A 13,457-nucleotide genomic window follows, 5' to 3' on the forward strand; every position below is an offset into this window, starting at 1 on the left:
AACTTTTAAGCCTGAGTATTATGGTTGAATTAAACAGACTGAAGCCTAACTTACAGACAACTTTTCTTATCATAGCAAGACATTTAGGGTCAGTTTCTCATTTGGGGATTAATCCTAGTCTTACAACTAAAAGAAGTACCTGAATGAAATTCTCAAAACAAAAAAACTGTATTAGTCTATTTAGCTGCTTCTGTTTTAATTATGACAATTTGCATATACTTCAGAATGTTATGAGGGTGATGCTTGAAATCATTTTTCTTCCATTGGTTGCCTGCAAGGAAAGGACTGGGGTAAAGTCATTTTCTCTGATTTGGCCCCTTTCTGATTGTTTGGGGCATCTGTTAAAATGATTGTCTAGAGAAGAAAAGGTGAGTTCTGTCTTGTGCCAACAGTAAAGCATCCTGAGACCCTTCATGTGTGGGGCTGCTTATCATCCAAGGGAGTGGGTTCACTCACAGTTTTGCCTAAGAAGACATTTGGTACCAATGAATGGTACCAAAACATCCTCCGAAGTTGATTGACAGCAGGTCAGGGCCAATTGCAAAGGTCTTGGTGAAAAAACAATGCAAATATGGACTATTTGCATAAACTTGATGTAACTGTCAATAAAAGCCTAATTATACTTCAATACACCACAGAAACAACTGTCAAAAAGAGCAAAAAAAACTGAAGCAGTAAACATGGAACAACAACATGGGACTAAATAATACAAACTGTGCTTGTAAAGATTTTTAAAGAATTTTATCATAGAATACCATCCATTGATTAATGTATCGGGGAATCTGTATCAAAAATAGCAAAAAAAAGAACTACAGAACAAATACCACAGAACAGGGTGGGCTATGTACAGTTCATGTCAAGTTTTTTGCATTTGATTGTTGTACCTGATTGTTCCTTGCAAAGTGTGTTAACATGCCGAATTTTGTCATGGACGTATCCGCACATGTCATTATCTCCTGCAAAATGTCATCATGAATATCCCTCCACTAATGCATGCAACCCTGTAGTCGTTCCATTTGTAAGTTTGCTTAGATTATCAGGAACAAGAGACATGGATATGCCCCACTTCGATAAAGAACATGAATATGTAATTGTGTAAAATGCAAGAACCACAGTCTTCATCTAAAATACACTTCAAAACCAAATAAGACAAAAGCAATTAAGTTTATTTACAGTATTTCTTTATGTACAGTGTCACTGGTGGATGGATGAGATGGACTGGCCTGTCAAATAAATAGTTTTTTTCTGCAGGTGTTCAAAAACGACATCACTAACAAGGATTCAAAGCAATAACCATGACCAAACAGAAATTCATAAATACACCCAAACCCCATTCTTTTTAAGTTGACATGGCTGAAATTAGCACCATTTAAAAAAGCTTATCATCCTGAGCTCAGTGTGTGGAAAATGCACAGTAATGTCATTATCAATACAAATGAGACACTGATACCATAACACATCTTCTTAATATACAGAATAAAAATCTAGTTTAGTGTCCAGAGTACCTCACACACACACACATACAGAGGAAAACAAGAGTGTGGAAAGCTACTGAAGTGTTTATTGTTGAGTGAGAAACTGTGGATTAAAACACTGGGAACGGAAATCACACAGCATGCTCAGGCAGTATTACTTGTAGTATTAGTTTTCCTGTTAACCATCAGGTATGTGTTTGTGAATTTGCGAATGGAGCACGCACGCATGCGCGCGCACACACACACACACACACAAACAAACAAACAAACAAACATTTGGTAACACAGGCCTCATAAGTTGGTCTCATCCCAGGAAGGGTCATTCATATTTTTTAACACTTTTCTCACAACCTTCTCTAGGTCTTTCCTTGCTCTTTGCTCCTCTTCCAGAGATCTTTTTATTTTCTTATTGTCCTTCAAGGAGAACAGAGCAATGGATAAACTAATTACAAACATGCTCATGTAAATTATAATTATTATTATGACATTAAGATATTTTCCAAGTTGTAGCAATAAGTTTAATCACTAAATTATCTAGAAAGGAGTAGACAATCCTCTGTACGAAAGGGTCATAACGGTTTTCCATGAAGATTCACCAACTGAGGAGACTAATTCATTTTTAACTAATTAATATCAGGACTGAATATATTATATTTCTGGTTACCCCAAAAAAAATCATGGAAACACACCAGGCTCTCTGTACATAAGATTGCTAGCCTCTGATTTGGAACATGCAACAACATCCTTGCATGCACCCAGCCACGCCACTGAAGTATTTTTAATAGACATTAAGATTCTGTGTGTAATGTGCCTCACACCCACTTACCTGCTTCAGATCTTGGACCTCATCTCTCAAGGCATAAACCACATCCACCAGGCTTCTGGGAGAAGAGATGTTTTTTGTTTTTAAGTAAGATAGAACAGCTTCCACTTATTGGCATGGATTGATGAGAGCAGAGGCCAGCCTTACTTCTCCTCAATCATCGCTTGACCGTTGCTCTTGGTCTCCTCGTCCACTGGGAACAGAACTGGCACTCCCGTGTCCCTCTGTGCTCCTGTTTCAAGACAAAAGCGTCCGTATTTGTTTTCAGCTAATGTTGCTGCTCAGGCCAAAATGTAAGTGAAGTGCTTAAAGGGTAAGACCTACATCTGAGGGGTTGAGTAACAGGACATAGGTTAGTCATGCAGAGTAGGAACATTCAAGATGAAAAAATATTAAAAGACGGAATAAGAGGTTAATTTGAACAAAGTATAAAAAAATAAAAAAACTTGAAAAGCATTTTAAAAATGCTTCTGTGAAATAAAAACATTAAAAGACAAATCTAACAAATTCCAAGATTTATTTAAAATGTATTTTACAATGTTTGTGATATCCTGTAATATACGAGATTCAGAGTTGAACACAATTCAATTATATTTTACTTTTGAATTTTGTAAACATCACTTTTCAAGGATGACGTCATACACAGCATAGATATAATATACCATACAACAGAATCCATCACATTATTATCGGTTTTAATTACATTACCAAACTCAAGCACAAATCTTTTATTTTTTACAACATTGAAGAACATTTTATTACTTACTGTAATACTTTGAGAACGTTTGGCAAGACCATTTCTTTTGCTGTTGCAACAAATAAAACACTTTGTACAATAAAGAGGATCAAAATATTCCACCAGTTTTGTAAACATCAAATGAATGGAGTTTCAGTCATAAAGAGACACTCAGATTCGTGTTTCAATTTACACCAATTCACAGCATCTGGATCAACACTGACATGAAGATATCCTGAAAACTCTAACCATTTCCGCATAAATCTTCACACTATTATAAACTTTCAAACACACAAGTGAAAGGAAACTTACAAACAAGAATACCATAAAATGTACAAAAATAATTTTTAAATACAATACACAAAAAAGACAACATTAACAGAAAATACATGTGCAGCACGTTTCTAATACTTCCTGTAGTATCAACTGACCCACTCAGAATAAAAGATAGCTGTGCCGGTCCATCAACAGGATGGGCTCAGCATTGGGCCATTTGAAATTCACAGGACACCGTTAACCTTCCCAAAATCAGAAAAGTACAAGGCTTGAGTAACCCATCACATCTGTGCTGTTTACCGCGAAAGAGACACGGGCTACAGAGCAGGAACAGGATTAGGCACACAGTTTTACAAATGGAGAGTAATCTGAAACACTTCCAGAGGACATTCCTTCATTCTGTAATCAACAGTACTGCTATCACAAAGTCTTATTCCCCAAAACACAATGGAATGAATTTCAGTGCAAATAATGACATTAAGGCTGGGCAATATGAGAACGGTCTCATTATTTTCTCTCATTTATACATTTAATATTGTTTATTACATTGTAGAGTGTTGGGTTGCACAATAATAGAGGGGTTTAATAATAAATATACCAAATTCCAAAACCCTGTTTGTATTGAATTGCAGAAAAATAATTCATTTTGTTTGTTCGATGTAGTTAAATTCATGAGTGCCGTGATAATGCCCAGCCCTGAATGAAGTAAATACAAGGGGGGGAAAAGTAAATCAAGTCAACAGGAGCACAAACAGGGAGTATTAAATAAATAAATAACAAAATATTAATAAAAAATACATAGACACTGTAGGATCTGTAAATACGTACATGTAGGTGTAAAAAAACTATAAATAAATAAATAGAATGGAGGAAACATAGGTGTGCTGACGTTTAGTTCTGGTGCGAGATATACGATGCAGCTCTTACGGGTGATGGGACCCATCCTGTAACTATGGGCCGTCCATATAGTGTCATAGTCAGAGTCTTCGGACAGGTCCGAGCCCTCTGGGCGTGATACGCTGCTACGGCGGCCAAGAGAGTCCGCGCTGGACTGGTCCAGCACATGGTTGTGCATGAGGTCAGTGCCTTGCCATGCTAAATGATGGAAGTGGCAAAATACCCATTTATGGAGGGAGGGTTGGGGTGTTGAACCATGGGAAACGTAAAGATGTGCCAAATTATAGATATAGAGAATGATGAAGGGAGAAAGAAACAATGGCAAAAATTTAACAGTCCCAACAATATGAAAGCAATTAAAACAGTGAACAAAATGGGGGGGATGATGTAAAAGTGGAGAGAAAAAGAAGAGAACACTGTTAAAAGAGGGCAAGGCAGAGTACGGTTAAAACAGACGCTACTGTCCAGAGACAATAGCTGCGAGCAAACAGGAAGTGGGGTCAGATTGAAAACGTTGCTTATGAGCACAGAACTGTGGCCTTACTTGAGTTAAGAGTCTGTCTGGTCTTGGCACTTGTGCAGTAGGCCTCAATCACCTTCAGAATCTGAGCGTCCTCCTCCAGAGCAGAGGTACCTCAAAAGACAAGGATTTCAACGGTCAGTTTTCAATGTGGTACAGGGATGTGAAGCTACGCCATGATTAATGTCTGACAATTAAACCCAGTAGAGAAAAATAATTGTATCTTGCAGTTATAGCCGTGCGAAAACAATAAAACTGCACACAAAGGGTGCAAAGGGCTATAATTATCAACTCATATTTGGCAAAATAAAATTCACCAAAAATTTGTCTTCGGCTCAACTGTGAATTGTGTTAAAAACATGAACCGTGCATCAAATTGCAAGTTGAGTGCCTAGTGTGGTTATCCTCTCACTCTGCTCCTGCTTCCCCGGTGTGAATGATGTCACTGCCACCACAGTAATCACTTTCACTGCACCGCCCACTGTAACGATACCTCTAAACACCATGGCGATGAAAACCTCCGTAACTGAGGGGGTTTATTTCAGCAGCACAGCTCCTCCAGAAGGGCTGTTTTAATAAGCACTATATACTGATTTCCCATTTAATTTGTTGTTTTAATTAAAATACTGATTCATTTCACATGTTTTTTTTCTATTCAGTGTTCATCTTGTCCACAAATTTATGTGATTTGATTGGTCCAGTGTGACTCAATGGTAAAACACGAGTGTAATGGCCATCTTATGAGCGACGGAGCTGGGTCTGAATATGAAAAAAACATATTCTGCTAAAGGTGTGCAGTGTAAAGCAGAATAAGCAAACATACTCTTCCTCAGTGCAAATTCCTCATCGGACGGCTTTCGCTCAGGCTTTCGTTTAGGCAGCAGCTTCTTCATGCTTTTGGGGCTTTTACTGAGGTCCTAAGAAAGAAAGAAAACTCCAAGAAATATAAAAAAGGCAAGAAAATTCAGTACAATCATTCTGAAGAAAGTAAAGGCCACTGACGACTGTACCTCTTTGTAGCAGAGAGCAGCAGAAGGGCGGAGTGGGGGTGCAGGACGCAGGCAGCTCAGGGTCCAGGGCTTTTGGGTCTTGGGCGGCTCCAGAGGACCCCACATCATGGTGCTGTGTGGTGCTCCATGTGAGGAGGGGTGCGGTAGAGTGTGGTACGCAGGCGCCACAGTCAAACCCCGGTCCTCTGAATGTCTGGATGGCGTGAGAGGATGGGATGGAAGCTGTGGGACAATGTTGGATTTATTGAACAAAACACAGAAAGAGATGCACAATACAAATGACAGAGTAAAGACAGACATAAAACCTTTAAGTTCCTTTGACCCATAAATTCCTACAATCCTGTTAATTTGCAGAGAATTTCCAAATCAAGATAAAGTGGTATGTGAAGGCTGAGCCGGAACAAACCGTGTGGCAGGGGACAGTAAGTGGTTTGAGGCTTGGTGCGGTCATGGTGGTGTGTTTGGTCTGACGGGTGAGATGCTCCAGCCAGTCCTGCAGATCCTGCTGGTTGAAGCACACAACCTGGATCTTCTCAAACATAGTGCCTGCAAACCACAAAAAAAAAGGTCTGAAACCTCAACACAGATGACTGTTCCTAAAAAAAAACAGTGCTCCATTTACATTTACAGCATTCCCGCCCTTATCCAGAGCGACTTACATTAGTTACAGGGACAGTCCCCCTGTAGCAACTTAGGGTTAAGTGTCTTGCTCAGGGACACAAATGGTAGTAAGTTTTCCGGTTCGTAGGCAGGTGTGTTACCCACTAGGCTACTACCTCCCTATGTTCCCGAATGGCTTCAAAACTGAACTGATTTTAGAAGCAAAATTTACGCTTATGTATTTACTGCCGTGTGGAGAATGAATTGGATTCTCATAAGCCTGTTATAATGATACTTTGTTCTGTAGTGTGAAACGTGCCTTACCAGACAGCTCAAAAGCATTTTTAAAGTTTTCACAGTCCTCCTGTTTGGTTACAGTCATCCCAGTCAAAGGAAGCTTCCCCTGAAGAGAACAAAATTGAACAAAAGCAAAGCTCTTTTGTTACTGGGGGGGGGAATAAATAAAATAAAAAATCCCCCTCGTTTGTTTGAAGCGCTGACCTGGTATATGAAGCCACTCATCCTTGGACTGGCAGACAGAATGAGCAAAACATGAGGAAACAGCAGGAGGTAACGCTCAAGTCTCTCCTAAAACAGAGTCACGCATAAGAGCAGTGTTGCATCACAGCAAATACAATTACAGAAACATCCTACCCATTATTCAGCAGACCTAAATTGGCAATATATACAATAAATACATTTGCAATAAATTTCAAGCACTGTAACTCTAATTTCCAAAGCATTGTGTTGAAACACTCTTATACCAGCCTCTCTTACTAAAGAGCTACATGACAACAACATTTCATGTGCATTTAACTATTAAGTCGTCCTTAATATCATTACCATGATTATATGATTATGACCACAATAAATATGGACAATGACAAATGACACCCTTATGAAAATGTGAGAAATACACATTTGCCAGACCTCAGCGCTGTGGCTCTGCACCATGGCCTGACTCATGTACAGCACAGAGCCCAGCGTGTGGATGTCCTCCCCCTCCCACAGCCGGATTGTCTCAGTCAGGATCTGCAGCTCCAGTTCCTTCCTCTTTCGAACCTCCTGGCACTGCAGCTGTTGTCAAAATAAATAAATAAAGACGTTGCCATGGAAACACGCACACCTGTCTGCCATATACAAACTGCAAAAAAATGGCGCAAGGCTGATGCGGACTCACCGAGAGGTTCTTGAAAGTAGTCATGCACCTCTGAATTTCCATCCGGTCAGGATGACCCTCCTGACAAAAACAGCACGTGTCAGATCACACAACACTCATCCATTCCTTCATTGAGCCTCAAAGAGCCATACCTCCATGTGGCGCTCCAGCTCTTTAAGCAGGTTGGGGTATTTGTCAAGCCTCATGAAGGGCTTACTGAGCCCTGTGGTCAGTGTGAGGATGCCTGGACTGCTGGCTCCTTTGCCCTCCATAAACTCACTCAGGACCTCGCTTAAGAGAGAAAGGCATGATGTTACCACCGTGTACCATTTTCACCTTCAGGAACGGTGAGGAGGAAACTTTCCTAACATTTTCCTGTTCATTTTTATTTATAAACCATATGACTATGAAATAAGACAATTAATAGAGATGTAGCTTTATTTCAAAAATAGTTTAAGCCCTTAAGACGTCAGCAATCAGTGCCATTGATGGGACATTCAGTAACTGTTTTTAATATCTGAATGTACTAAACCAAGGAGATTAAACCAGTTTAAATCAAAGGTTGAAATAGTGTACACAAGCCAAAACATCAGGGCCCCTGCCCTAAATTGGGTCTATTAAGAAAAAAAGTGACCTCATTTCCTCCCCTTTAAAGCAATTCAACAATTCGCCCCCACATCTTAATTGACAAAATAATTTGCCGTACCTGTGTTCTGTGAGCACGTTGACAGCTGAGGGGTGGTTGGAGCAGTAACTCACATATAGGGTCCTCATTTGCGGCATGAGGTTAAGGAAAAACCCGCCGACCTTTTGTTGCACCTCTGGGAGTCTGCAAAACACAGGACAGCCAAATGTGTGTGGATGAGTGGACCAAAAAATGTAAATACTGACATAAGAGGTGTATCAATTATATCCATACATGCTACCAATAAATTAACTGATGCATCCAAGTATTTTTCTCACATGACACATTGCAAGACCGTCCTCACATATTTTGGGATTAACAAAACCAAAAACCTTTACCTTCTATCTGGGTACATTTTTACATTTTTTTTTTACAGGACACATTTGAATCTTTACTACGCCACATGAACCACAGCAGGTCAACCCAAGGTAGCTGGCTGTTACCTGGAGCACTCCTCCAGTGACTGGACAAGGGTCTGCTGGAAACTGCTGACCATCTCCAGGTTGCCCATTATGATGCTAATGTCTGAACTGTTCAGTCTTGAGGAAACAGAATCAAAGGGTTGAAACATCTCAATTAAATGTTTAGTGCAGACCCAGAATGACTTGCCAAATGTTTAAAAAGAGCTAATAATAATAAGAAGAAGAAGAAGAACAACAAACAACAACAACAACAAAACAGTTTTCAATCAGAACAGTTTGTAATATTTAGTGTGATTTGCATATGTTTTTTTAAACTGATGAGTGAGTTGTGCCCCTAAGTGAGGGTGACCAGATCTCCTATTTTCTCCAGACATGTCTGGCTGGGTTTTTACAGTGGTCTGGGTGATTAAACATTAGTTACGTCTCATATTCGTACTATTTAAAAAAAAATGCCGTTCTGGCAGTGTTCAGCCCCTGACCCATCCGCAACTATTTTCTTTGCATAACTACATAGCATAAAAAATTAAAATAATATTTGCAGTGTTAGCTTCATTTTACATGTAAAAGGATTTTGCGGCTCCCGGTGCTTTCTCTTTTATGGAAACCAGGTCCAAATGGCTCTTAATGGTTGCCGACCTCTCGGCATGAGAGAAGTCAGGTGTATGAAATAATGCATCAAGCCAATAAGGGAGCCTTCCCGTGTCCATGGCAACTGAACGTACTTCTCTGTACTCTGCAGAGGTCTCAAGTAATTGGACAAGAGGTTCTGAAGATCTTTGGAGTATTCCGTCTCGGTCTCTAGAATGTTCTGCAGCACCTGCACGGAGAAACAGAGTGATGTTCCATTTTACATGCAAATGAACATCAAGAACTGTCTATTTTTGGATGAGGTTGGTCATTTTAGAACAAAAGAATGTTGTACTCAAAGAACACATCCAGTGAACACATTCAGCCGTTAAATATATTTAGCTTTGAAAAAGGTCAAAAATAGGTTTCTTCTTTAAAAATCAACATCCATAAACTTTATAGGGTGGGCAACTGATCACTGCATGTGATGGTGGAAGACGGGTTACTGGCATTTTATTTATTTTATTATTTCTGTTATGTTACATACAACAATTGCTTTTCCTGCACTCTGTATCAGCTCTACATTCATTAGTACATATAATCGCAACGACAGGGCTTAGTGGCTAGACTCTCTCTCCACTGTTGTGTAATGAGTGGTCCCCTGCTGTACTCCTGTGCACTGCTCCGTTGTGTATGCCATAAATAGCTTACTGGGTGCTTGAAAGACCCAGAGGGAACTCGCTGTTCTGATAAGCCCTTTTTTGTGCATATTCAAGACTTGACCTAACAATTAAGCATATGCCAACCAGGAAACCAATCAGATCTGTTCCGTACAGAACCAATTATTATTATGAGCCTAACCAACCAGATTAGGCTCATAATATTTGGAGCATTTTAACAGCAGGATCTATGGTTTTGGAAAAAGGTCTCTGGAAACATCCGAGTAGTAAATGCTCAGTGTGAAAAAACAATTGCCTGTGGACATTCTTTTGAGAAATGACTGTGGCTTAGGGGCCACCAGGGACATCAAGAGAAATACTATGTCCAGGAGCAGAGAGAAGCTTTATAAAAGAGACAAACTAGGCCAGATCCTTCAAAATGTCCTGTGCTACCTCTGGGCACCAATTTTTCCTTTTAACATCTAAGCCTTTTACAGAGGACTGCATTGATAGGGCCTTGAATGCAAAAGAAGGAGAAAAGCTAACAAAACTCATGATTATCGGCCTGTTATTAGCAACAATAATTGAGTTCCAATACAATGTAGTATTCAATATTGTATGTCCCAATGTAAAATTTATAATTGCAAAAGAGTTTTCTAATAATCTTGGTACAACTGATTAAACTAGCCTTTTTCAAATTAGTACCTGGTGCTTAAGTAAATGTGTCTTTGTCAGTGAGTATTTTTTATTATTTCTGTAATGAAGTGAAAGTTATTGTGAAACACTGCAGCACAGCACACGGTGACACAACAAAATGTGTCCTCTGCTTTTAAGCATCACCCTTGGTGAGCAGTGGGCAGCCATGACAGGCGCCCGGGGAGCAGTGTGTGGGGACGGTACTTTGCTTAGTGGCACCTCAGTGGAAGGTAGTACGCCTTGTAATTAAAGTAATGAAAGTAATTACTTAATCTGGTAACTCGATCTCTGTTTTTTTTTTTTCATGGAAAACAAGAATATTTGTAAATGACCCTGAAGTATATATTATATTATAGTATATATTATAATGACTTCTACAATTACTAGGAATTCAGATGTCCATTCAAAATTGGTGAGGTGACAGGATTTTGATCAAATTTTCCCCACTATAGAACAAAAAAATTAATTCCCAAATAGCTGTTTAGTGGGACAAGGTGCCCACTGCACTCAAGATAATTAGAAGATAAACCGAAACGTAGACAGTAACACTAATTACAGGTTGGACAAGGTAACCTGCTCAGATTCACATCTGATAAAGAGGCTCTGTTCTCACCAGGTTGTAGTACGTCTTGCTGATGGCAGTTGTGTCAAAACCTTTTGGGGGACTTTTCAAAGTTCCAGATTTAGGAGACACCGGCTTATCTGTCAGATCAGAAAAAAACTTTCAGTTGAAATCTTGGTTGATCTGTTGTGTTAGGGTGTTGTATATATAGATTACAACCAAAATGTCAGATCTACAGAAAAACAACAATCATGACCAGCTTCATAATAAGAGCATTATTCCTAAATAAAAGCAACATACCGCAACCTTTGACCTCTCGAACGTAATTGCTGGGGAACCAGCCAGTTTTGCCACTCAGGGTGCCCTCCCACCACCCCCGTCCTCAGTCCGGGTGACATGAATGATGTCACCCTTGCTGAAGGAAAGTTCATCCTCATTGGTCTGCTGGAAGTTGAAGCGAGCTTTCACCACCAGCTGGGCACTGCTGTTCTCTGACATGTCCTGCAGGAAACATACAGATCCGATCATCCTCCTCCACGTCATCAAGAAATCGGTGAAGTACTCCCACCCGCTGTTCATAGTAACGTACATACCAGACTACGAAACTGGTTATGGAGGAGCTTGGAGGAGCGTCCAAGTGAAGACTGGGAGACCAGAGACTCAAAGGACTTGATACGGTGAGCGGAAGAATGGTGAGTGCATACAGAGTCGCTGCCAACACCGATATCTGCACAGGCACACAGAGCAGTGCTAAAAAACCATCACAGGGCACCGCGGCGGACTTCAGCTTTCAGTAGTTGCTGCACCCAGGCCTCACCTGCGGTCACTTTGTTCAGAGCCACCAGAGAGAGCAGAACCTTGTTAAAGTTATGGGCCTGGAGGAGGTCAGTGGCCTCAAAAGGCTAGACAGAGAGAAGGAGAGCGAGAAGCTGAGCAATCTGACTCTACACGACATGAAACAAATACATGAGAATAATATAAAAAAAAAAAAACATCCATTAACAACTACTTCACAAGAGGCAGAAGGGATGAACATTTTCACAAAAATACATCTCAGCAAATGCACATACATACATTTGCCTCACAGTGATAAATGTGGTGAGAGCCAAGAAATCAAGAGCCAAGCACATTCATACCTATTTATAAAAAAATAATACTTCAGTAAATGTAAACAATTGCAGTCAATAGAAATTATGTAAGTCATGTTGTTTATTTTATATCCAAGTTTATTTGTTATTTATTTTTACGTTAATCCGGAGGACAAAGAAAGCAGCTTCACACAAATGTTCACATATGAAGTGTGTACCATTTTGTTCTTTTGTACTGAGACTGTACATTGTGACAACGAGTAAATCAAAATCCCGTTTCATGTATTGTTGGTGTGCAGAATAAAACTCTTTACGCTGCCCTGGCTGCAGCGGCCTGACGAAGCGAGTTGTCCGCTCCGCTCCGCTTTTCCTTTCCGCTCTGATTAAAGGTACGCCCCCAGAGAAAACAGCTAAATGTACGTGTGTGTGGTGGGTGTGTGTGTGTCAGCAACATGCCGTCCCAGAAAGACCGCGATTGCGTTTAATGAACATGCTCCAGTGTTTCTGTGAAAAGAACTGATCATACTTGGCATACTTGGCATGGAGAAGAGGACCTAACATCGCACACAGAAGATGTATCAGACAAGGGTTCCAAACACGATGATTAACAGCGCTCGCTTCCATTCTTAGCACTGAATCGTCCCTTAATTCTTCCGTTTCACCATGTTGTGTACTTCCAATTATTGTATATATACAATAGAGAAGCAACACCTCCTCATTCAGCTGGTGTACTTACAACTTTGCTCAAGTCTCTGAATAAACGACACTGTAGACATCTAATCTAGTCAGAAAAGGGATTTGAATGTTCCCCTACCAAGATTCACCCAGACGAGTGGAAAGGTGTGACGTTACAGCTTTTTTGCCTCAGAACATGCATGGGGAAAACGGTGTTTTTACTTTAACTGTATCCCATTGCTTTCTAAAGCAGCGTCTAATTTTCCAAACCCCAACGAAAAGTACTTGTGGTACCTGCGTAATTACACACAGCATTCATGCAATGTGTGACACTGCACACACGGAGGTGACAAGTGAACAAGAAGACTTTTCACAATGTACTCCAGTGCAAAAATGAAAAGAAAGCTCAATCGCTACTAGTTTCTAATAGTAGTGATTCTATTCTGACTAACGCCTCAGCCCTGAAACGAATGTCAAGCAGCCAAACCGATCATCGCTCCGGTCTGACGGTTACACGTCCGCCATCATGCCAGGCGGTAAGACTGCTCCTCCAACTAGAGCTCCATTGACAACAAAGAGGGTCTTGTCCACAGACGTCACAGCTGCC

The 13,457-nt window shown here is 40.3% G+C and overlaps 1 protein-coding gene across 1 annotated transcript; it reads right to left on the reverse strand.

Annotated features, from left to right (window-relative positions):
- Positions 1 to 1,145: 1,145 nt before the first annotated feature.
- LOC114776077 (rho guanine nucleotide exchange factor 7-like) lies at positions 1,146 to 11,585 on the reverse strand. The gene is given in 19 exon segments (XM_028966687.1): positions 1,146 to 1,889; positions 2,302 to 2,356; positions 2,446 to 2,530; positions 4,238 to 4,405; positions 4,752 to 4,841; positions 5,551 to 5,644; positions 5,738 to 5,959; positions 6,144 to 6,283; positions 6,662 to 6,740; positions 6,839 to 6,925; positions 7,268 to 7,414; positions 7,518 to 7,577; positions 7,649 to 7,787; positions 8,203 to 8,325; positions 8,625 to 8,720; positions 9,326 to 9,420; positions 11,139 to 11,227; positions 11,388 to 11,465; positions 11,468 to 11,585. Coding segments are annotated over 19 exon segments (2,088 nt in total). The 3' UTR covers positions 1,146 to 1,766.
- Between the last annotated feature and the right edge of the window lie 1,872 nt (positions 11,586 to 13,457).

This window comes from Denticeps clupeoides, unplaced genomic scaffold, assembly GCF_900700375.1.
Source record: "Denticeps clupeoides unplaced genomic scaffold, fDenClu1.1, whole genome shotgun sequence".
Lineage (NCBI taxonomy): Eukaryota > Metazoa > Chordata > Actinopteri > Clupeiformes > Denticipitidae > Denticeps > Denticeps clupeoides.